General features: G+C 52.4%; 1 protein-coding gene across 9 annotated transcripts in view; it reads right to left on the reverse strand.

The window, feature by feature from the left end:
* Positions 1-2,667: 2,667 nt before the first annotated feature.
* Positions 2,668-24,066, reverse strand: part of Septin9 (septin 9) — a 167,755-nt gene continuing 146,356 nt past the window's right edge. For all 9 annotated transcript variants that reach the window (XM_076935407.1, XM_034505461.2, XM_076935409.1 and 6 more), the window contains 9 exons: positions 12,839-13,030; positions 11,543-11,671; positions 11,152-11,233; positions 10,612-10,749; positions 8,961-9,078; positions 7,462-7,557; positions 7,189-7,285; positions 4,855-4,906; positions 2,668-3,910 (listed from right to left, as the gene is read on the reverse strand). In XM_076935407.1, coding sequence (XP_076791522.1) covers positions 3,775-3,910; positions 4,855-4,906; positions 7,189-7,285; positions 7,462-7,557; positions 8,961-9,078; positions 10,612-10,749; positions 11,152-11,233; positions 11,543-11,671; positions 12,839-13,030 — 1,040 coding nt within the window. In that variant the 3' untranslated portion in view covers positions 2,668-3,774. The remainder of the gene's footprint in view (positions 3,911-4,854; positions 4,907-7,188; positions 7,286-7,461; positions 7,558-8,960; positions 9,079-10,611; positions 10,750-11,151; positions 11,234-11,542; positions 11,672-12,838; positions 13,031-24,066) is intronic.

Genomic DNA, 24,066 nt, shown 5'->3' on the forward strand with positions numbered 1-24,066 from the left:
CACACACACACACACACACACCCCAAACAAGGCGCTGTCTTCAGACTTTCACCAGCCTGACCCACATGCACTGGGCAGGCCTCTCTCCAGTGGCTCCCAGATGCTTTATCTGTTTCCTGCCTTTAAACCCTGAGGCCTGAAGTGGGGGAAGGGACGCCTGGCATTTGCAGACTCTGTAGGACACCCCAAATCTTATAGAAGCCTAAGCCAGCAGGAGCAGGGCCTGCTGCAGGGCCTTCCTCCTCGGTCCTGCCTCCGTGACAGTCCATTCTGGATTTTGCCACTGTCCCAGGAACCACTTGTGCTAGTATGCCGCTGGGGCTGGACAGGAGGAAATAAAGTCACTGGCATGGGGTCCCACACCATGAAGCCACCTTGTCCTTTTGTCCAGTTTCCTCTCCCCTCCCCCTCCCCCTTCCGCTCTGATAGTTTTATGGGAAGCCCACATTCAGGGCTGGAGAGACAGGGACAAGAGCCCACACTGCATGAGCCTTCGTCCCCGAGTATGGATGGATCCCTAGCACCCGAACTTTTTTTTAGTATAACCATGCATGCCTGTAACCCCAGTACTGTGGACAGTGGAAACAAGATCACTGGGCCTTGCTTTGTTGGTGGGAGGTGAGGATTCCCCCATCACTAGCTAGGAGGCACAAGAAAGCCCATGTTCCTGGGCAGACGAGAATGGCTAGCCACTCTAGTCCTACACAGTGCTTGTTTGAGTGGGAAGTGGGGTTTCCCCCATCACTGGCTTGGAGGCGGTTAATGAGTTGACAACTGCCTAAGCCTGTCTGGGGCTGGCGGGGGCTGGCGGTGCACATGGGGACAGTTCAGCCTTGAGGGAGGAGGAATTTGAGGGGGAGTACTTACCAGGGGACTTAGAAATGGGGGACTCAGGCAAGCGGCCTCCATGGACAAGACCCCCTTACCAGTGCCATCAACAGCCAAACCAACAACTTGATGCTTGGTTCTGAGGCCACTGAGCACAACTCACTGTCTGATGAAGCCCATTTGTCTTCATGTGGCCTTCAGAAGAGTGTGGGCAGGCTAGAGAGGTAGGGTCACTCCTTAGACCACTCGGCATGGTGTGTGCAAGCGAGCCTCGGGTTGTTCTCACATGCTCCTTCTGTAGCTCTGGAACCCCTGAGACCCAGGAAGGGGGCGTGGGGAGGTGAACGGTATCGCCCCAGACCCATCTGCACAGAAGCTTAGAATAAAACCTTATTTGAACACATGATCTTTACAGATGTAAATCAAGATGAGATTATCCTGGGCTGAAATGGCTCCTATGTCTAAGGTGAGTGTCCCTCAAGAGGAAAGTACATGAACCTGGAATAATCCCAGGAGCAGGAAGAGGCAGGGAACTGTGGATGGAGCAGGGTCATGCCAGCACTCGGTCCAAGGCTTCTAGAAAGATGAGAGTGTCGACCATTACTGTTCCAGGGTGCCTGGGCTGCAGTCACTTGCCCTAGGAACTGCAGGACATCAAAGCACACACAGAGTACCCCTCCCCTTTCCCAATTTCTGTACCCAAAACTGGCTAGCTCAGCCAGTTCCCTGGCACCATGCATGACTTAGTTCTCTTGGAATAACGTTATTGTAAATAGCCAGTTATCAGCACCTGGCATAATAAGATTTAGATTCGTATTTATGTGTATATGTGTGTCCGTGTCCACTACATTTGTGCAGGTACCATCAGAGACCAGAAGAGGGTGTCAGATGTCCCAGGAGCTGGGCTACAGGCAGTGGGTGCCGTTAACTAAACTTAAGTCTTTAAAGAGCAGAGAGCACTTTTCAACACTGTGCTGCTGGTTCCCAAAGTTTGAATTTGGGGGTCTCACACGACTTACAGTTTCCTTCCGGTGGATGCCTCCTCCACCCACCTGTGGACCAGACTGGTCCAGCGAAAGAGAACTCACTGCAGCTCCAGAATGAGCCAGTTTGTATTTGAAACATTTATTTCAGGAAATACATTTCAACACTTTGTTATTTATACAAAAACAACAAAAAAAAAAAAAAAAAAAAGAGAGAGAGACTTTTCCCGCCCCCCACCAGGAAGCCCCCAGCAAAGGGCGACGTGGAACGGCCTGGTGAGACGAACAGTTTCAATACCTGGTTACAGAGGCACAAAGTCATTCTGATGACACCGGTTGCTGCTAAATCCCCAGGGACACTGGGGCTGGAGAAGGCCCGGAGTACCCTGGGTCCAGCGTGCTGGAGATTTCCTTCAAAGTCCTGATTTTGGCAAAAGAACTTGGCAAGCTGGTAAGCAAACTGTTCGGCCGTAGGGCGTGATGAGGGGGCCTTCCATGCTTGGGTGGGGGAGTAGACACCCAAAGCAGGAAACAAATGTTCACCTCTCACCTGTCTGCACCCCACCCCTCCCACTGCTTCTAGGCTGCAGAAAGCTAGCCTGAGGTCTGTAGAGGCACCTTCCCCAAGCGGGTCCAGCCTAACCAACCTCCCCAAACTCCTTCTCCCCAGGGGCAAACAAGAATGGGAGGCAGGCAGGAAGGACATGGCTTTGGTCAGCTGCGCATGGATGGTCCCTAATGGTTCCCTCTGAGAGAAGATGAGTGAGCCAGACTCTGTTATGAAACCCCGCCCTGGAGTCTGGCTATCCATCTCTGACGCCCTCATCTCTCCCTCTTTGGGGGTATTTTTGATGGGTTTCGAGGCACAGGACTCTAGGCTCATGTGGACAACAAAATGGTCAGGTTTCTGGCTCCCACCTAGTACAGTCACTTGAGTCATTAAGGGACGAGCCTGAGGTGTGTGGGGCGGGGCAGGGTGAGGCAAAGAAGCGCCAATGTAACCAGAGCATCCTGGGCCAAAGAGGACCGGAGAGATAGGCCTTCCCGTGGCACCTGGGCAGGGCAGATCCCACACATCCTATGCCTTCCTTCCACGGCTTCCTCCCTCAGGAGACTTCCTCCCTCATGGCTTCAACACGTCTTCTTGCTTTGACCTTCCTAAGATTGGGGGCGGGGCAGGGGAGTATCTTTCATGCTCTGTCTTTCATAATTAAAGCCCAGTGTAGAAGCGATATCTACAGCACAGGGGAGAGAGAATTGAAGGGCGAGGGAGAAAAGACACCTTCTCCTCTCCAGCACGTCCCTGCTTTTCATCCAAAGGGACATCTGGGAAGAGGTGACTGGCTCTTGTGATCAAGGCACTTTCTGCTCTGGGACAAGCTCGAGGGGCACGGTTGTCACTTTGTCTAAGTGATTGGCAACTTTGGCTGTGACGTTTCTAGTTCCCTTGAGGGCAGGCAGCTGAGGGTGCTGTGAGCAATGCCTTCTGGAGGGGCAGGTGGGGCTCCAGGAATACCTGGCCAGCTCCATCCTCCTCTGGTGCAGCCTCTATAACCTGCTTGAGGCTATGGCCATGGGGTCTGTGGCTTAAGGGGCTCCTCTGCAGTTCCAGCCCCTAGGAACTGGCCCTCACAGACTTCAGCTAAGAACTCAGAGCGGGCACGGACACATAGCTCTTCTAATCCCTCAGGGGCTGAGCGGGGGGGGGGGGTCTAGCCTTCACAACTGGGGGCGGAAGTAGAGCACAGAGGCAAGTCCAGGCTGTAGCCCCGCCCACCCTGCTGCTACAGCCAATAAGAGCACACTTGGGAGGTAAACCGTCTCTTGTTACCTGGCAAAGTGTGGAAAGAGATGGATGGAGGCAGGTGACAAATGGAGATAATTATATAAAATAAGACAGGGTAGGTGGGTGGGCCAGGGATGATGAAAAGATCTGGGGGTGGGGTCCAGGGGCGGGACACATCTACATCTCCTGGGCTTCCGGCTCCTTCTCGATCCCGTTGGCCATGGCGCTGCTGTTGCCCTCGTTGAGGCGTTTCACACGGTAGGCTTCGAAATGGATGTTGCTGGTGATGTCTTTGATGTTCTGCATGTGCGTCCTGCAGGGGACATGGCCAGCATGGGGGTGACCACTTAGCCTGCTTAGGGTAACAACCACCTGCCCCTCCTGGCCCCTAGAGCCAGCCTGCAGGCTCTTTGTGCACACACAGCAGAACCAGGCAGAGTTCCCTCGCTCTCCGGTGACAGCCGACCCTATGTGGCTTCACATTCTAACCCGTATCCCCTTCTCTGTATCCACACTGGCTAGTCAGGGGCCTGCAGAAGGATGGGGGACTGGGCACTAAAACCACAAAGTTGTGGAAGGTCCCAAGGCCCCCACCAGCCGCCAGGACTTGAGTATTCGTGCTCCAAGACGGAAATTCAGGCTATGGCCAGCAGGAGGCAGCAGGTGACCACGGTCCCCAGAGGTGTCCACCATGACATCTCGAAACTGACAGTTTCTTTTTGCAGGTAGGAACCAGGGTCTTCAGCATGCCAGGCAAGCTCTACATTACAGACTGGCCCACAGTGCAGCCGTCCCCTCCTCTTTACTTTGTAAAGGGGAATGGGAAGGGCGAGGAGCTTTATCCTCAGAAGCCCCACCCCAGGCCCTCAGATAGTCCTGCCTGGCATATCTTTCTACTAATATATATTAATCGCACAAAGTGATAAGTTTCATTATGAAGTTTTTTTCTGTTTGTTTGTTTGTTTTGTCTGAGACATACAGTTTAGGCTGTACTGTGTGGACAGCCATAGCTGATGCAGCAGGTTTAGTCCACAGGGGACAGGAATTGAGCCCCTCTCATCCTGGTGACCTCATAAGGTTAGAAAGAATCCTCATTCCTTAATCCATCTCCAGGTTTTTGTTAGCTTGTTTTCAGCTTTGTTTCCGAGGACAGAGCTGACAACAGGCAGCTGGGGTAGGGCCTCTGCCTGTCCATCTAACCACCAAGCCCCAGAGCTGGTCCTTCCAAGGGACCTTCAGAACTGACGGCTGGCTCACCTGATAAGGAGATCCCGCAGGTAGGCAAATTCACAGTGAGTGGTATTCTCAACTATGGGAAAGAGAAGCAGGAATAATCAGTGTCCTGTGGGCAGGAAGCCCTTCCTCTTCCACCCAGAAAAGCCAACGCTTCCACAAAGCCCCGCCCACTGGGTGGGATGATTGACAGCTACTCGACTGGTTCCGGAGTCAACAGGGAGACACACCTCTAATGCATCTATGAGGGTGCATCCTGAGAGGTTCAGCTGAGGGAAGACCCACCAGGAATGTGGGCAGCAGCATCCTGTGGGTTGAGTTTCCCCAGCTGAATAAAAAAGGAAGTCCCAGCATGTATTTATCTGCTTCCTGACTGCGGATGGATACACTATGATCACAGCCTCTTGTTGTGCCGCCATGACTCCCCAGCACGATGGACTGCGCCCCGGAACTGTGAGCCCAAATAAATCCCCCATTCCTTGTGTTCTGGGCTGGGGTGAATTCTGTGGCTTCTCTGACCCAGTTTCTCAATAAAATGAGTAAATGGCTTAGTAGACGAGCGGCATTTGCCGCCCAACTCAATGACTGCAGCCTGATTCCCAGAACCAGGAAGTGGAAGGAGAGAGCCGACTCTTGCAAGCTGTCATCTTACTACCACATGTGTGTTTCGGTATATATGTACCCTCTTCCCCCAATAAAATAAATAAGTCAATAAATAAATGTGAAGAGAAATTTAAACGTGAGGACATCATGGCTGGGACCTCAAGGGCGCAAATGAGTCAACAATGTAATCTGACTGTGTGCAGCTTCTGAGGACTGTAGTTGCTTTCCATCCTCCAGGTAGGACTCTAGACACCTTCCAAGGATGGAACGGACACTTCGGATGGTGCGTACCAAGGATTAGGCGTAGGCACAGTTGGCTGGGACTTGGTCAGTTATGAACTCATGGGGTCCCTGATAGGAACTTCCACCATGTTCTAAGTTCCCAGGGTCCTCACAAGAAGGATGCTGGTTGTGGGAACGACCACCAGGGGGCGCTCCCAGGGGCTGCCTGGATCCTCAGCTGGGTATAGTGTTTTCATTGAGTGCATGCAATACCCAAATTGGCCATCAGGGGTCAGAAGAGACATGTCAGTATCCAATGCCACTCCTAGAGTCCCAGGACTTTTACCCCAAACCCTGCCTTGCATATTTGTGTAGAGGATTCGGAAGACATCAAAGACAGAAGGAACGGACTGAGGGGAAACCTTCATTCGGTTTTCATATCCCACTTTCCCTCCCTTGCTCTTTCTTCTTAGACAGTGTCTCAGGAAGCCCAGGCTAGCCCCAGGCTCACTGTAGGGTGGATGAATTGAGTCCCTGACCCTCCTGGCTTCACATCTCAAAGCCTAAGATCACAGATCCTGCAGAAATGACACAGAAACAGCAAGCCTGGTTTATGTGGTGCGGAGTGTGGGACTCAGTTAATTCGAGGCAGGCACCTGACCCATGGGACCTAGTCCAGTAACTCAGCAGCTCTGGACCAGTCAGGAAGGGGTCACATATCAGGTATCCTGCATATCAGATGTTTACAATTCATAGCGGCTGAAAACTACAGTTAAGAAGTAGCAATGAAATGATTTTATGGTCGGGGTCGCCACAGCACGAGGAACTGTGTTAAAGGGCCGCAGCGTTAGGAAGGCTGAGTTTGCACTGAGCTAACTCCTCTCTGGAAGGATGAGCAAGGGGGATCTTGGGAGCTTAAAGGGTTAAATGATAACCCACTATGGGAATGGGAGGGAGTCTATGCTCAGAGCCAGGAAACACCATCAAGACCAGATTCTCAGAGTAACTGTCCCTCAAAGACTTCTATCAGGCCTGGTGTGTGGGCACCTATGATCTCAGTGCTCAGGAGGTCAAGACAGGACTTGAGTACCAGATCATCCTGGGCTACATCCTGTTTTGCCTAGACCTTAGGGTGAAGGTCTAGCCTACACCTATGAAGGGCCCTAGAGAATTGGGAATTCCCCCCAAGTCAAAGCCTCAATTTTCTGCTCCTCTGTGAGGCCATTTGACCACATTGGTCACAAGGAACAAAGTGGGTTTGCAACTTCCAGGCAGCTCCGCCCTTTCCCATCCTTCCTTCTAAAAAGGGTGGAAAAGCAGAGAGTAAAGAAAAGCCCTGTAACCATCCCACCTGGGGTGCTGGACCCCAGGAAAGCCCAGAGCCCCAACCCTCAGTGCCTGGGACAAAGTAACAAAGTCTGACAAAGTCATTAGGCTCAGGGACCCTGGTGCACTTGGGGTGTATCCCACAGCCAGCGTCCTTACACGGAACAGGGACCCACAGTGCAATGGGTGGCGGCCCAGCAGCCATACCTTCAATGGTGCCCCACTTGGTCTTCCTTCCCAGAATCCTCTTGCCATTGACTTGATACTCGTGGTCGCTGCCCACCACAGCAAACGGAATCATCTCCTGGAGGAGGGACGGAGAGTTAGTCCCGTGCGGTCAGCGGGGCCAGTGCTACCCGAGAACAGCCCATGCCTTGGGCCTGGAAAAGTGCAGGCCTTGCCTTCAGAGGATCTACAGTGGATACATGGGTCTGTCTGCCCACCGCCCCTGACCTCCCAGCAGCAGATTGACCCACTGACCCGGAACTTCTCGTTCACCAGCCGGTCCTCTGCATCCTCATCAAACTCCTTCTGGGGGTACACGTCAATGCCGTTGGACAGCAGGTCTGCAGTGATCTGGGAGGTATGGGGTGAAACCGGCTATCAGCCAATCAGGTGCCTGAGCCATGAATCCCTACAAAGGCAGGCTCTGAACGGCCCCACCCTGAGAATATCTAATTTATTTAAACATCCATTTTACTTTTTTTTTTAAGTATACAAGTGTTTCACCTGCATGTATGCACATGTACCACATGCACACCAAGTGCCCAGAGAGGCCAGAAGAAGGCATTACTGAATTCCCGTGGAACTGGGTGTGAGCTGCCACGTGGGTGCTCTGCAAGAGCAAGTGCTCGTAAACCCTGAGCTATCTTTCCAGCTCCACTCCCACCCTTTTTGGAAACAAAGTCTGTAGCTCAGGCTAGCCCCAAACTGGCTATGTAAACAAGAATAGCCTCAAACTCCTGATCCTCCTGCCTCTACCTGCTAATGCTGGTGGTACAGGTATCACGGCCAGTTCTAGGCAGTGCTGAGGATCAAACCCTGAGCCTTCTCTATGGTAGGAGAGCATTCTACCACCTGAGTTCCATCCCGTCCAGGATCACCAGCTCTGAAGCCTCTTAGACATCATGAAGCAGTCCCCTGGCCCGAGGGACCCTGAGGCCACTATCCTAAGTCTCTCTGTGCTTCCTGTATAGTTACAGCTCATCACTAACCCACCCCCTTCCCCCAAGAAAACAACTCAGTCTTTCTGAGCCCTTTTTTCCTAAAACCCTCTCAGCATGGTAGCCCAGGATGTACCTGCCTGTTGAAACTCCTCAGTGTGACGACTTAATGACAGCCCAGGTAGCTGTCAACAGAGGACAGCCCAGGCGACAGCAATCTGTCTTATCTGTTCAAGCAGATCCAGGCTCTCATACACTGGGGAGCCTCCTGGTCTGTTCTCCAGCAGATGCACCCCTGACTACCCTTCCCTATGCATGCTGGGGAAAACCCCCAACACACACCCTGGGAAGAAAGCCCTGGCAGCCTCTGGAATTGGATTTCGGGCCTCCCTTAGAACCCCAGGCTGGAGATCCCAGGAGGCTCTGAAGTAGCCTTGCACAGATGAGGCCCAGAACTTATCCTACTGAAGCTGCTTGAAGGAACAGTCCTATCACTCGGACAGCAGTGGCCCCGACCATGGCAGAGAAGGAAGAAGACACTGAGACAGACTGTCATGCATGCTGGGTCCGAATGCCCTGAGACGCTTGCCTCTGCTTGGTCTATTCCCTTCTGAACCCCACTGAGACTGCTGGATATGAGGAGCCCCTGCAGCCACAAAGGCCAGGGGCTCCCCCAAGGCTGAACACATGCTGTGAAGGGCTGACAGGTGCCTCTCCTATCATATACCCCCGAAACTGGACAGGGCCCTGTCAAGCCTATAACTCATCTAGGCAGTCCTTGAGGGAGAGGGGCTGGGTAGAGGCCATGAGTCCTACCCGTTGTTTGAAGTAGACTCTCTCGTCCAGGGTCAGCGTGTCGGCCTTGGCAATGACAGGGACAATGTTCACCACCTTGCTTAGGCGCTTCATGAATTCAATGTCCAGGGGCCTGAGCCTGAAATGGAACAGTGCAAAAGACTCAGCTTAGGGGTCCCCTACCTCAGGCATCACAGTGGGGGCCATGTTGGTAGAGGGTTAAGGTTGGGTCTTAGAAGGGTTCAGGGTGAACACACTCCCCCTATGGAGCTGAGGGCAGGGAACCAGAGTAAAACTGACTCTAAGGTCCCTCATCCTCAAGATCATCAGAGTCCTGGACACTGTCCACTCAAAGAATGACCTGGCTCACATCACTGTCATGCGTTGGGGCTTTCAATGTCAGGGAAAAGGAGAAATGGGAGACGGTGTCCAGAAGCTCCAGGCTCCTGGGACAGGCTGGCTGTTCCCAGATCAGCCTGGCTCCAGAGACCCAGGGTTCTGATACAGGGAGGGGGTACAGGCTGGCAGAAGCCCTGAGCCTGGGCATCACTTTCTCATTGGAATGGCATCTTCTCCATAGCAGTATTGTCTGGCCCAGACAGCCTGCAGGAAGTGAAGCTACAGCCAGAAGCCGAGCAAAGATGGCCAGAAGCCACTACTGTCCCCTGGGACTGAGTGGCTGGAGGAAGAAACCAGGCGAGGTGCCCAGCTAGGGCCCTAGTCCAGAGGGTCACCACTGGGGAAGCGCCTCTGGCTCTCCACGCTTGATGCCATGTCAGTCTGTCTGTCAACCTTAGCCTTGCCCCAGACTGTGCCTGGAGCAGCTGCAGAACCCCAAGCAAGCCAGCCCAGGTGAGGCCTTATGGCACACCCTGCCATGAACGGGCTCTTGTGAGCCCCATTGGAGCTGATCACTACAGCCCAGACACCTATATTTGGGTTTTTACAACCAGACCCCAGTGAGACTTACACCCTCTAGACAGTGCAAGATGAAAAGTCACTTCAAAGCCCAGGCTCTTAAACCCAGGGAGGAGCTGGGAACAGCCTGGAGCGTACAGACTCCAGCAGCTGTGTCCAGGAGGCACCATATCTGTGAGTCCTCAACTCTTCTAAACAAGCTACCTCCAGCTCCTGCTGCCTTCTGAGCCCAGGACTAGATATGTATCCCACATGGAGTCAGGACAAGCGACCAGGATATCCAGCAAGGAGAGGGACAACACTTATGTACCGGGGACAGATGAGACTTACAAGACTTACAAGAGCCAAGAACCCTAGTTCTTGACCAACCATCAACAGTCTGCCTGGCTCAGGGGAGGGAGATTCCGAAACACACACACACACACACACACACACACACACACACACACACACACACACACAGCCTGACAGTCTCATTCCATCTGCAGAGGCTGCCTACCAGATTCTAGAACACCGCAGGGCCTGCCCTGGCCTCAGTTCTATGGATAAAGGGAAGAAGACACTCAGGGAGCCACCCAGTCCAGAGGTCACCGAAAACTTCTAAGGGCACAGACAGCCCCATAACAGTGCTGACACAGCTCTGACTCAGTACCCACCCCACCCCCGGCCCCATGCCCAGTGTCAGATGGAATCCTGCATGTATGGGAACTGGGGATTCCCACCATCAAGACAAAGGGCCCAGCATGGGACATACGAGTGGCCGGTGGCTGGGATGAAGTAGAGGCAGCAGTGGACGCGGGTGTCAGGAATACGCTTCTTGCGGTTGATGTTGACCTCCTCCTGCAGGTACTTCTCGTACTGGTCATTGATAAACTTCATAATGGGCTGCCAGCTGCATGGAAATCCGGGTTAGCCTGTACCCCAAATGGAACCCCTCCTACCATGTCCACTCTAAGCCCACCCTCCCGAGCCTCCATGACAGGCTAATTCCCAGAACTGTCTTGACACCCAGCCTCTGATTTCATACGGGAATGGCTGGCTGTTGCAAAGACAAACCAGCCTTATTTCAGATTTTTCTGCCACATTCTCTATGCTGATCTTTACCCTGGAGTGGGGAACCCACCCCAGATGGGTCCCACATGACCCCATTTTGATCTAGAATGTTAAACCCCAGATGCATGGGTTTAGGGTTTGAAGTGATCTTATCTGGGGGACTGGCCTCCAGTGGTATCACAGAGCCCCAAGACCAGCCAGGCTTTCCCCCATGAAGGAAGCTTCTCTGAGGTCAACCTACCAGTTCTCATTGTTGATGTGATCCCCAAAGCCTGGAGTATCAATCACTGTCAGCTTCATTCGGACCCCTTTCTCTTCAATATCTGCACAAATCATAACACACCAGGTCAGAGGAGTCACTCCAAGCCCTCAAGTTTCCTGGCTAGCCTGGAGTGTCCCAGAATGGGCTGTAATAACAGTTGAAGTTATGGCAAGGGGCAAGTGACCTCTTCTGGGTGGTGCCAGCCATGACTCTTTAGCACAAAGCTCAGTCTGGGGGTACATGGGAATCCAGACGACTCTCACTCAGTCTCAATGTACCCACAGGGTCATGGTGACCTCTCCAGTGCTATGCCCTTGACCCCACACTCTGGGAAAAGGCAGTCCCTACACCCAGCCTCCGTGGTCCTGACCGTGGGTGATCGACTTGATCTCAATCGTCTTGGGGATGCGTTCCTCCGAAGTGGGCTGCACTGACTTCCGGCTGATTTTGGACTTGAAGAGTGTGTTGATTAAGGTGGACTTCCCAAGGCCACTCTGCCCTGGAGAGAGAAGGGGAGGCGGGTTGGAGGCTCTCCAAGAACACAGTTCATGGCTACATTACACTATGACCAGGACATCCTTAGATGGCCCTGCCTGGGGCTTCACCTCCTCAGCGGAAGTCCAGGGTTGAGTTTAAACCCCAGTGTGGGACTCTGGGGCCTGGTTTAACTCAGCAGAGCTCCTTCCTGGTCCTAGGAAGGCTACCCAAAGCAGGAAGGGACACCAAGATTCCAGAGATATGGGCCTAGGTAGCTGCGGAGCAGGCATGACAGCCCCAAAGAGATGTGTCAGCTGTCTGAAGAAGATCTGGGCAGAACAGACATACAGACAGTTCCTCAGACAGAGCCCTGCAGTCAAAAGCCTATCTGACTCTGTTGGTTTAGGACATCAGCCTATGACAGGCATTTGCCCCAGACAACGCCATGGAGAGCAAGCACAGTCCCATTCAGAGAGTAAAAAATTGCCTGATGGGCCAGATACAGTGGCACTCTTAATCCTAGCACTGGGGAGACAAAGACGGGCAGATCTCTGTGAGTTCAAGGCCACCTTGGTTTACATAAGCAAGTTCTAGCCTCGTCACAGAGTGAAACCCTATCTCCATGTATGAAAACACTATCTCTGAAAGAAAGAATGAATGAATGAATGAATGAACTTGTTCCTTCCAGCCAAGAAGGTCCCCTTCTCAGGGTTACAGAGATGACCACATGTGTGGCGCCCAAGCCCTCTGTACACAACCTGTTTAGGTCATGCTGATTGGCCACCTACCATTCGTGACATCTAGCTGTCCTAGGCCACAGGAAGAAGGTGACTACTACACCTCACTTTCTGGGTAGACAGCATAGCTGGGGCTCCAGGAAACCTCCAGCCAGGCCTCCGGTATGAGGGTTGAGCCCTACTTAGGCTTGGAGGCCGGTGTCATTGGTCACAGAAGGCTTACACCTGCTCGGTGTTTCCTCACGCAGGGAGCAGGCTCTCTGTGGAGTCACTGGTGGGTGTAGTCCCTCCTCTCAGCACATGTACCATATCTGGTATGTCTCACTGGTTGACCCTCAGGTCAGAGCTATCCCCCTACTTTACAGTGAGGAAGACAGTCTGAGAGTTGCTTGGATGCAGGGGCTGAGGCTAACCCCCCACCCCGCATGGCCTGGAGGGCCTGTAAGACTCACCAACCACCATGATGTTGAACTCAAAGCCCTGTTTCATAGCCTTCCTGCGCATTTGCTCCAGGATGGAGTCGATCCCCACATAGCCAAACTCCATGGGGGCCTTCTCGTTCCGTGATGCGGGCGTCTGCTTGAGCATGGCATCTCTGGTGTTGTCAGCCATGTCGCCAACACAGCTGGGAGTCACCTCGGAGTCTGGGGAGGGAGAAACGGGTGTAAGAATGGAATCTGCAGCCAGCATACTCAGACAGGGAACCAAGGCTGCAGGTCAGCGACTTGCCCATGAAACTCCTGCAGAGCACTGCAGAACTGAAATCCCCTGTATGGTCGCATTCATTTGGTCCACACCACTCAGCCACCTGCCTCTCAGGGCTGTCTCTGCCAGCTCTGCCAACCAGGGCTCCCCTGGTTCCAGGAAGGCAGCAAGAACTTTGTTCCATATTCTCTTAGCCCCAGGTCCTGAGGGCTGAAGCCACGCCCTTCACCTTTGTCAGAGTTTACAGTAACTGTAGCACCCAGGGCCCTTCGTGGTCCAACAGGTGACCACAAGCAGCTCCCAGGGGAGGAGTGATCTGATCTCTATCTGCCTCTTCCAGACCTGACCCATCCTCACTGGGAGTGTCTCTACTTCCAGGTGCCCCACCCATACAGTCCTGAGGCAGGGTAGGCAGGAAACAGGCTATGGCAGACAGCACGTGCCCCTCACCCTCAGCAAAGGCCAGGGTTTGCAGGTCTGTGGACAGGCTAGAGGTTAAACTCCAAAACTTCAGCTTCCTTCAGGAGGTCAGCGTTAGAGCCTCTGGTGGCTGAGTGCACGGTCAGATGGTGACCCTAGGTGCTCGCACCCTGCAGGGGTGTGCAAGGCTGGTTCCACCCGGTCTGGTTGAACTACAGTATACCTAATTGCTATGCAGAGACAGCAAGTCAGTGCGGCTCTGAAACACAGGCTGCTATGGGGCGGCTGAGGCAGATGATACATTATTGTAAAGCCTCAAAGACATCTCTTTCAACCACTATGGAAGATGTCAGCAGTCTCAACTTATGACCCCACAGCCCAGCCCCCCAAACACAGCCAACACAGAGGGGTCACCAGCTGCTCCCGGGTTTCCTTCCCTATGTCTGTTCTACCTCCAGGGAAGGGCTCCCCAGCTCTGTCCCCATGCACACTAACCTCAAAGGAGGCTCAATGCATACTTGTGCCTTCTCCCTCGGAGAAGAAGGGAACCAACCAAAGGTGTTGGGAGGTACCATCCCAAGTGAGCAAGGGCCAGGAAGCAGCAAAAAGATGGGTCTGTACCACAGGGACTTTTGCAGGCTTTGGTTAAACTCTCTCCACTTCCGGGGAAAACACTGAACTCAGGCTGACTCGTTCCCGACATCCTCAGCTAGCTCAAACCTGACCGTTTCTGCCCTGATGGCTTTTCTCTCTGTTTTATTGGCATGTCCAGCAGGAGCAAAGTCGGACACCGCACTTCTCAGCATCTTCTCCGGGCTTGAGAGGCAGGATGGACAGGAGAAATGGCTTGCAGAGCTAGCTTCAAGAAGGAAATGTGGGGATTACCCTCACAGGCAGCTGGTTTACAGGCCAGTCATTTCCTGTTTCTCTTCCTCTACTGCAGGCACCTCTACTTCCCGCACAGGGGGAGCAATTAAAAAAGAGAATGCTTGTAAACACACCAGGAGCTGCCACGGGGTCCAGACACCCCCAAACAATGACACAGACAGGTCATAAGGGCCAGTGCCTCCCATCAGGAGCACCCTCAGCCCAGGTCAGTCCTCTCCACAAGGCTTCAAGAGTGTCTTGTCAGCTCTCCACTCAGAAATACTCTCCTGGGTTTCTAGCATCTTTAAATAAACAAAGACCTTGTAACATCTGGCCCTAGAACTTGTGGCTTTGGGGCCCACTTCCTGGAGAATGACAAGGGGCCCTGCCTTGCTGTGCAGTGGTTCAGGCCTTGCTCACATGACTGAAAATTGCTTCCATCTGCAGTCTTTGCCCTACCCCCACCTCTCTGCTCAACAGCGAAAGGAGGTGGGGCCTGTCCCCCAACTCTCCCTAATCGCCCCCATTCAAGGAAGGCACGCCTTGGCCCCAGGTGGCCCTTCTACATGTATTAAGGTTCACAGCAGAAACCCAAACCAAACTAAACATCCAGCCTGCCAGAGGCCCTGCTTGAGAAATAATAAGAACACAGTAGAGCCCCATGCTTTGCAGGGGCTCTGACCATTTCTGGCACACCCCTGTGACCCTTCCTCCTGGGAGAGCCTCCCTATCCACCTGCCTATCTGGTTGGGAGGTAGAACCTCTACCCAGAGTTGCCTGGGATCCCAGACCTGGAGCTCCAGGAGTGACCAGAGGCTTTCCCAGAATCCACCATGTCATCACTTGTGCCAACAGATGCATCCTGGGTCTGCACAGCCCAAGGCAATATCTGCAAGTCACTTCCACCTTTAAAATGTGTGGTAAAGGATGGAGAGATGGCTCAGCAATTAAGAGAGCTCACTGCTCTTCCAGAGGTCCTGAGTTCAATTCCCAGCAACCACATGGTGGCTCACAACCATCTGTCATGGGATCTGATGCCCTCTTCTGGTGTGTCTGAAGACAGCTACAGTGTACTCAGATACATAAGATAAATAATTTTTTAAAATGTTAAAATGTGTGGTAAATTTTACCTTCTTAGAGATGTCTGAGGCACTCCCCACTGTCCTGACCAGCCTCCTACCAGCCCCTGGCAACCTTCACTATGTCTAAGATCCTTGAGTAAGTGGGGGTTAGATGATCTCTGGCTTTTGGCTTATTTCATACAGAATAATGAACATCCTTAAAGCCCACCCGTGCTGTAGCACATGCCTTCTGAAGGTTTGATGATATTCCTTTAGTGAACACATTTAGTCTTAAAAAGAAAAGGCTCAACTTACATGATTTTATTGTTTAACGATTTTTTAAAACTGTTTTAATTATATGTATGCATGTGTGTCTGTGTATGGGTATTGTGTGCCTGAGTACAGGTGCCCAGGCAGGCTAGAAGAGGGTGTCAGAGCCCCTCTGGAGCTGGAGTTACAGGCAGCTGTGAGACGCCAGACATGGATGTTGAACTCAGTCCTCTAGAAGAACAGTATGTGCTCTTAACCACTGCGCCACCTCTCCAGCCCCTACACAGTGAGTCTTTTCTCCATTTATCTGTCCACAGGCACTTGAGTGCTTGCTTCTGATTGGCTGGTGTAAATACTACAGTGTGAACATGGGTATGTAGGCACTCAAGAGCTTGGGCTAGCTCTCCCTCTCTTCCTTCTTCCCTCTGTCCCTCTCTTAGTCTGGCTTCAAATTCAATGATCCCCCTGCCTCAGCCCTCTGAGTACTGGGATTACAGGCATACACATACCATCACGCCCAGAAAGAGCGTGCTTTCAATGGTTTGGGACACACATCCAGATGTGAGCTGTTCTATTTTTATTTTTGAGGAACCAGCGAAATGCATTGCATGTGACTTCCAAGCGCTGGAAACTGAACTCGTTCAGGAAAGATGCATGGTAAGAATCCATTTTAGCTCATCTCAGTTTTAAAGACCTACACGAGCCTGACAAGTGTACCAGACAGCCTGACACTCCTACTTTACAGAGGGGGCATGAGGTCTACACGCTGACTCTTTCCTGAAATATCGCTGGATGGTCAGATGAACAGAGACCAGACCTTGACTGGACTTCTCACTCCTGGAACCTCCCCTGGACTCCTGGGACACGAGGTCAAGGACATGTGTTCTGTGCTCTGATACCTGCCTATGGACCAGGAGGGTGTTCCCTGACACCTTCCCTCCTCAACCACCCAAGGCTGCAGCCTGCTCAGGGGCATCCTTGACTCCTAGCCCAGCAAGAAAGCTAACCACCAGCAAGGGTGGAAACACCTGCCAGTAATGAGAGAACTGACTCTCACGAGCTGTCCTGTGACTTCCACATGAGTGCTGTTGCACACACAGACACAGACATCCACACTGGGGGGTGGGGGGAGAGGAAGTGAGGAGAAAGAGAGAGAGAGACAAAGACAGAGACAGACAGAGCTAAGATGTTCACAACTGCACTAATAAACAACAGTATAGCAAGGGAATCTGTGGGAACCTAGCTCTCCGGTAAGAAGGAAATATGTAAAGGCGTTATGGACGTGACAGACTACCAATGAACCCTGAAAACACCATACTGAGCTAAGGAACAGAAACTCTAGAGTGTGACTGACACTATGTAACACTCAGAAGATGCAGATTCACAGAGGCGGTAGGAGGAGAAGAAACTCTATATCCAGCATGGAGTTTCCCTCCAGGGTGATAAAAATGCACTGAATTAGACAGGAGTAATGGTTACATGACATCATGAATAAACACACTGGAAATGCGCTCTTCATGGCTGATGGGAGAAGGGGGTGGGGGTGGGGCGCACCGGACAGTTGCTTATAGCACAGTTGGACAGAGTCCGGCCAGGCCACCTGCCAGTGTGCTCCTTAGGATGCCTGAGCCCCACATGCTAACACTCAAGCTGAGGTTCTGCTTACAGGGCATGCAATGCTCTGAGCAAGCGTCCAGTCATCTCCCAGCCAAGGGTGTTTCTGAGGGGTAGCAAGTAGGACCATGGGTCCTACTGTGTGCGCAGGCTCATCCACCCCCACTTCCTGCCTCAGACAACTGCTGTGAGCCCTACCTTTTCCCCAGTGGATGGTGGGTCCAACTGAGCCCCAAACCACTACCATCTGCAGACTTACCCACTGTGCAACATATTTTTCCCCCACCCCAGGGCCTGCCAAAGATGACAGGATTATGTCACCCTTCTCATTTACTGGGATGGGGCTGTGAGCCACATTTTGGGAGGGGCTCCCAGAGAGGATAGGACTAAGGCTGACCTTGACCCAAATGGTCATGAGAAAGAAGGCTCAGGCCAATAGACTTGTCAAGGACAGACAGGGAACCGGCACCCAGGAGCTGCCCATCTGGCTTCACCTTTCCCTGCTGGCCTCACCGGCCAGTACCCCAGAACTCTACCCAACCCTTTCTAACTGAACCTTGCCTCCCTGGCCAAATGCAGGGACAACTTGCTGGGCAGGGGGCATCCATGTGATGCTATAGGGCCCCCATACTCTCACCCACAGGATGAAGCTCTCGGCAAAAAGCCATTGCCGTTTTTCTTATCTTGCTCCAGCACAATCCCAGCTCTTAAAAGACAATACCTGTAACACTGCTATCCCTACACACTTCGATGGATCCTCACCATGGTGGCCCAGTGGAAAGCAGAGATAACCTGTTTCTGGACAGCGTGGTGGTCCAGGGGGCTCCCAAGACACCAGTCCTTGGTCTGCTGGCCTCCCAGGCTATAGCCAGTATGTCAAGATCAGCCCTGGATTTGTGGTAGATGAGCACCCCAAAATGCATCATACCCTCATCATTCAGAAGGTGCTGTCTCCAGGGCAGGGGCCCCATATTGGGCTGAAGGCAGAGCCCAGGGTTACCAGGATCTCCTTCCCAGCTGGCTGGACAGGTTATTGGCCCTTCCCAGGTCTCTTGGGGTAGTATCACTTAATTCAGTAAAGTCTGGAAAAAACAAAACACCCCAAGGGAAAAGGGAAAAAGGGGTGGATGTATTCTTCAACACCAGCTACAGGGCCTCAAGTAGGGCTCGGACCCCAGGGTGCTCCTGGCACATGAGAGGCTACACATTAGAGCCACACCTACAACAGACATCAAAGTCCACTTAGTATGAAAACTCCCCTCCAGGAGGCCATGAGTGGAGACAGGACACAAAGGCTCAGAGGTGATTCCCTCACCAGGTACACAATAGTGGGCAGAGGACTGTAATGAGCCAACTCGGAAAATAAAGGTGAAGAAAAATAAAATATAAAACAGCTACATGGTGGGAAGCTGGCCCATGCAGAGCTGAGGGCCCAAGGAGCAGGGATCGCCCTAGAGAGAGCTTACAGTATCGGCAGGCAGATTCCTATGTCCTCAGAGATCAGAACCACAACAGGGGTCACTCAACAGATATATATCAAGACCGCTGTGCTAAGAAACTGGCAAGAAGGTGAAAGAGCAGGCTTAGACGGGTGGACAGAGGAAGCTTTACAGAGAAAGACTTTAACTGGAGCCACGACAAACCCCCACAGGTAAATAGCTCCACCTGACTTCCTGACACAGGAATGTTATGCTACAGAAAGCGAGGACTTGAGGCTGGGGGGTGGCTCAGTGGATAAAAACACTTATTATGGAATTGTTGAGGATCTGAGTTCAGATCTCTAGTACTCATGTAAAAGACAATCACAACTCTATGTGCCAGAGCTGGAGGCCGTGGAAACAGGTATTCCAGAAGCTGAACTGACAGACCTCCAGTGAGAGACCCTGTCACAAAAAAAAGGTGATTGAGGAAGCTCAGCATATTCCTCTGGTTTCTACACGCTTGCACATCTGAACGCACACACACACACACACACACACACACACACACACACACACAAACACAGACACATTTTAGGGCACCCAAAAATACTTACTTAGGTTCATAAACCCAACTAAAGAAATAACTTGGAAGCTTCACGTAATGGTGCATATCTGTAAAACCAGATGCAGAGATAGGAGAACTGAGAGTTCAAGGCTAGCTTTGGCTATATAGTGAGTTCAAAGCCAGCCTGAGTTACATAATGAGGCAGTGTCTTGAGAAAACTTACGAGTTAGCATAGTGCTAGCTTTGCACACCCAGGGCCTGGGGGTGGGGTTTCGGGGTGACTTGACTGAGTAACTCTAGGGTTAACTGCTTGAGTTACTCTCAGTCCTGTGAGTTACACACACACACACACACACACACACACACACACACACAGGCACACACACAGGCACACACAGACACACACACAGACATACACACACACACATACACACACACACACACAGAGGCACACACAGACACAGGCGCACACACACACACACACACACACACACACGAGATCTAGGTTAACGGGTCCCGTGGCTGGACAGGATGAGCAAATCTAGGAGGGATACAGAGCTAAGGAGCATGGGAGATAAGTCTGAGGGGTTAAGGTTCCAGCAGCTAAGCCCCAGCTAGCAAGGGGCAGCTCGACCCAGGTTGTCGGCACATGGGTGGGCAGACATGAGGAAGGTTGTTTTCCGGAGAGCTGGGGCCCTCCCCATCTTCTTGGCACTGCCTTCACAGTGCCCTGTCCCTGCTGACTCACTGAAGGACCCTATGGTCCTCATAAATGTCACAAGAGACTTCCTGCCCTGCTCCAAGGATGGAAACTGCAGATAAATGACCCAATTTTGCAAATTCCTGTGCCCGGTTTCAAAAGCTGGACTTTTAAAACGTGCACATGGCTCATCTAATTTGATAAGTAAGTCAAATCGAATTACACTTCACACTTTGTTTGGGGCAGGAAGTGTCTCCTTGGAGTCTGCTTGAAAGCATGGATGCCAGAAATCTGAGACTCCTCCTGCACCGCCCCCGGACCCCCACTTGGAAACCCAACACAAACGCTTGGCCTTGGCTTTGGCCTCAGCAGAGAGGGATTTGCAAAGGGAGAGTTTCCCACCTCTCCCAGCTGGAGCGCCTTCCCCAGTCCAAGTTCCAAGAGGGGACTTAACACTGCCCTGATGTGGTTTCCGCAAGCTGTTCTCTGCTGGGAGATGCCCGTGACCTTGTGTCCAGTAAGGGCCTGGGAGGGACAGAGAAGCTTGAGACACTGTCCCATCCACTCCTCCTTCCTTCGATGAGGGCAGGGTGGGGAGGTGTGGAGAGGCAGGGGCCTTAAGCATCCCAAAGATGGGAGTAGGGTCCCTGCTTTGGCTGCTCGCCAAGCTCTCCTCACCCAACCTCCCCTCTATTGTGGGGAGGACTCTCAAGAAGCCCTGTACTTCTGCCAACGTGGTTTCAATTGGCCCCAATCCACGGAGGCAAACTTGGACCAGGTCCAGGGGCGCCCCACCCCCACCCCTCCCCCTCCGAGGAGGCCCCTTCTGTTCTTCATTTACAGCTAGCAGTTTCTCACTAGGCTGGTCCTATTGAGACATCAATCTTTGCTCAGGGCAGGTTCCAACCTGCAAGCCCTTCTCATTCATTTCCTCAAAAGCCACAGCAGATTTCCAACAGCACACCAAGGCCTTTGCAGAGCCCTCCAAATTTCTGGGTCAGGGATTTAAATACAGTTCTGGGGTCCACTGATCACCCTGCTTGGGCCCATTCCTGGACTCATCTATTGCATAGCAGCATCGGAGAAGGCAGCCCTGACTCTGCCCACCCCAAGGAATCTCCAACAGCAACAGCTGCACCCAAAGATCCAGCCCTACCCAGGATACCACTGACATGCCCTCCTGGCTGCCGGGCCAGATTCCCTTTGCTGTTGGCCAATGTCTATGGAGAAAGAAGGGGGTGGGAGAGAGGCCACTGCATCACCCCCATTGTGGACACTGGCCATTTATTACAAGAATTTCCTCTTATCAGGGATGTCCCCTAAGGGGGAAGGCGACAGAGCTGCCTCCCAATCCCCTGACCCCTGTCCTATCAGCTGCTGTCAGCTGCTGACATACACCAGAGCTTGGGGGTGGGAGGGGTGGTGAAACATGGTCAAAAGCTCCCCCAAATTATGAAATCATTTGAAATAACAAAAAGTAGGCTAAGCCCTCCCACCCCCTCCAGAAATCCTGTGGACAAGGCCTGACCCCAGAGATACAGGTCCTTTCTGCGTAGGTCAGCTGACACTACCAAAGGCTGCCTGGTGTCCCAGTCACTTTGGTGTGGTGGGGGGAGATGGGGACAGGGGCGGGGCATGACACAGAACAGGACAGGACTGAAGGCAGGGTCTTAAGGGCCAGACAGAGAGAAGCTGGTCCTGGCTGGTGCAAGTGAGTGAGGAAGAAGAAACCTCCAATTGTATTATGGAGTCTAAGAAGGTAAGACCAAAGAACAGAGATGAGCCATTCACACATGCAGCTCCAGGTCCCTGACTTGGGGAGACCCTAAACCCAAGAATTCCAGCCATCCACCTGGGAACATGAATCTCTCAGCATTAGCTTAGAAGGTGGCCAGCCTCAACTGTGCCACCTCAGAAAGGACTTTCAGATCCCATATACTGAAAAGATCCTCACACCATGACCCTGATCTCTAAGGAGAGGTAATTAACTGAATAGAGCAAATGCATCACGGCTGCCTATGGCGCACTGTTCAAATGGATGACCCAGCAGTGTCACATGCTGTCTGAACTGAGAGTAAGGATGGGTGGGTGGACAGATGGATGGGTGGGTGGATAGATGAATGGATGAACAGATAGATGGGTGGGTACATGGACAGATGAGTGGGTGAACGGACAGATAGGTGAATGGATGGATGGATGGACAGATGGATGGGTGGGTAGATGGATGAATGGATGGATGGATGGGTGGATGGGTGGATGGATGGATGGATGGATGGATGGATGGGTAGGTGGATGGATGGATTGACAGACAGAGAGGTAGACAGATAAATGCTTATCACAGTTCAGCAGACATGTATATGGCTCTATATGCCAGGACCTGCACCAAGTATTTGGTATCTAAAGCTACTGTCCTAACCAAGTCTATATGTGCAGGAACTGTCTGGAAGTATATATGACCCCGCCCCCACTAGTGGGAATACCTGCTCCATCCATTGCATCACTGTCCGCCCTTCTGTTTTATCACTACAAATCCAGTCAGAGTGTCTTGTTCAAGGCTGTGTATATTGTTAGCTGTCCCTCTATCTCCCACTGGGGGTGCACTAAGACCACAGGTACCCACATGCCTGCACCCGGATTTTACATGGGTTCCAGAAAACCAATCTTGGGTTGTGTTTTACTCAGAGTCATCTCCCCAGCCCCAGAAGGACACATCTCATCCAACCCTGTCTTTGCTTCATATCAAAGCTGGTGTCCCCAGTACCCAGGGTGACACAGAATAGGGCCCCTTTACCTTCTCCCACCTCTGACGCGTACCGAGGAACAGTAGGATCGAGCAAATAGTTGAACTGTATGCCATTGTGCATGCATGTGTAAATCGAGGTTATCTTTGTCCCCTAAGACCATTATGAAGGTGTTGGGTGACAGCCACAGGACATTGCTCACGCAGCTGCTGTTAGCTAAATACATGGGGCACCCCTTTTACTTTCTGTCATACAAACGCCTTCCAGACTCCTGTCAGCTCTTCAGAAAAAGCTCTTAGGAATCATCCTGTCTAGAACATTCTTTTCCTGCTGCTGCTGCACACTGCCCACTCCTCGGTCTTCCCAGGACAGCTAATCTATGCTGGTGGGCTTCCCTGTTTTTGCGAGTTGCACAGTCTATAGTAAGCACACACCATGACTGCTCATGACAGCATAGCCCCTAACATCTGAGGGCACTATGAATGTCTGGCTGGATAACTCAATGGGGGCCTGGAGCCCTTCTCTTTCTCCATTCCCTAGCGGGCCACTCGCTCCCCCGCCCCTCACCATCTGAATGAAGTGCTCACAGGGCCTGTGTGGACATGAATGAATCTCCCTCTTGGCACCCAAATGTGAGATTAACAATTTCTAGATGCTGTCGCCTGTGGAAGCCGTGTAGAACCAAGGAAGGGATCACAAGGAAGGGCTTTCCCAGGATACCCAGATCAGGGTCCACTGAGGAAAACTGCTCAGAAGTACTGACGGGTCAGGCGTCAGATGAGACTAGGGGCCGGGCTGGCCTTGCCTGGGCTTCAGTCCTGCCTTCTTTCCATCCTGTCCTAATACCAGGCTCAGACTGAGCAAACACTTAAAGCAAAGCAAGCAGCAGATATAGATACTGAGGACAGGGCCCTCACCTGGGCCTCCACCGCTCACATGGCTTCTGTTCCATTCAGACCATGAAGCCTGGCCTATCACACCCTGTGTGGAGGGCTGGGTCTCACTACTGTCTTTAAGCGCTGTCTAGAAGAAATGCCACTGCCAGGTGGCATCTCCTGAGACACTGGCCGCTTTGGATATTTTGTAGCCAGAACAGGGAAAATACAAGACGGCATGTTCTGGCAGCCCAAACATCAATGTGACTCACGCAGGTTGAAGAGAACCTGGCGGTTGAGACGCAACCAGGAAACTCCCAACCTGAGGCCTGCCTCAAGCCAGACCATCAGAGCGGCTTGAACATCAGGGCGCAGACTTGTGCACGGCTCTCTACAATCCACAGTAACTGCACTGCCTCATACCCGCCCTCCCCGGCTGGA

Source organism: Arvicanthis niloticus, chromosome 6, assembly GCF_011762505.2.
Source record: "Arvicanthis niloticus isolate mArvNil1 chromosome 6, mArvNil1.pat.X, whole genome shotgun sequence".
In the NCBI taxonomy this organism is placed as follows: Eukaryota; Metazoa; Chordata; class Mammalia; order Rodentia; family Muridae; genus Arvicanthis; species Arvicanthis niloticus.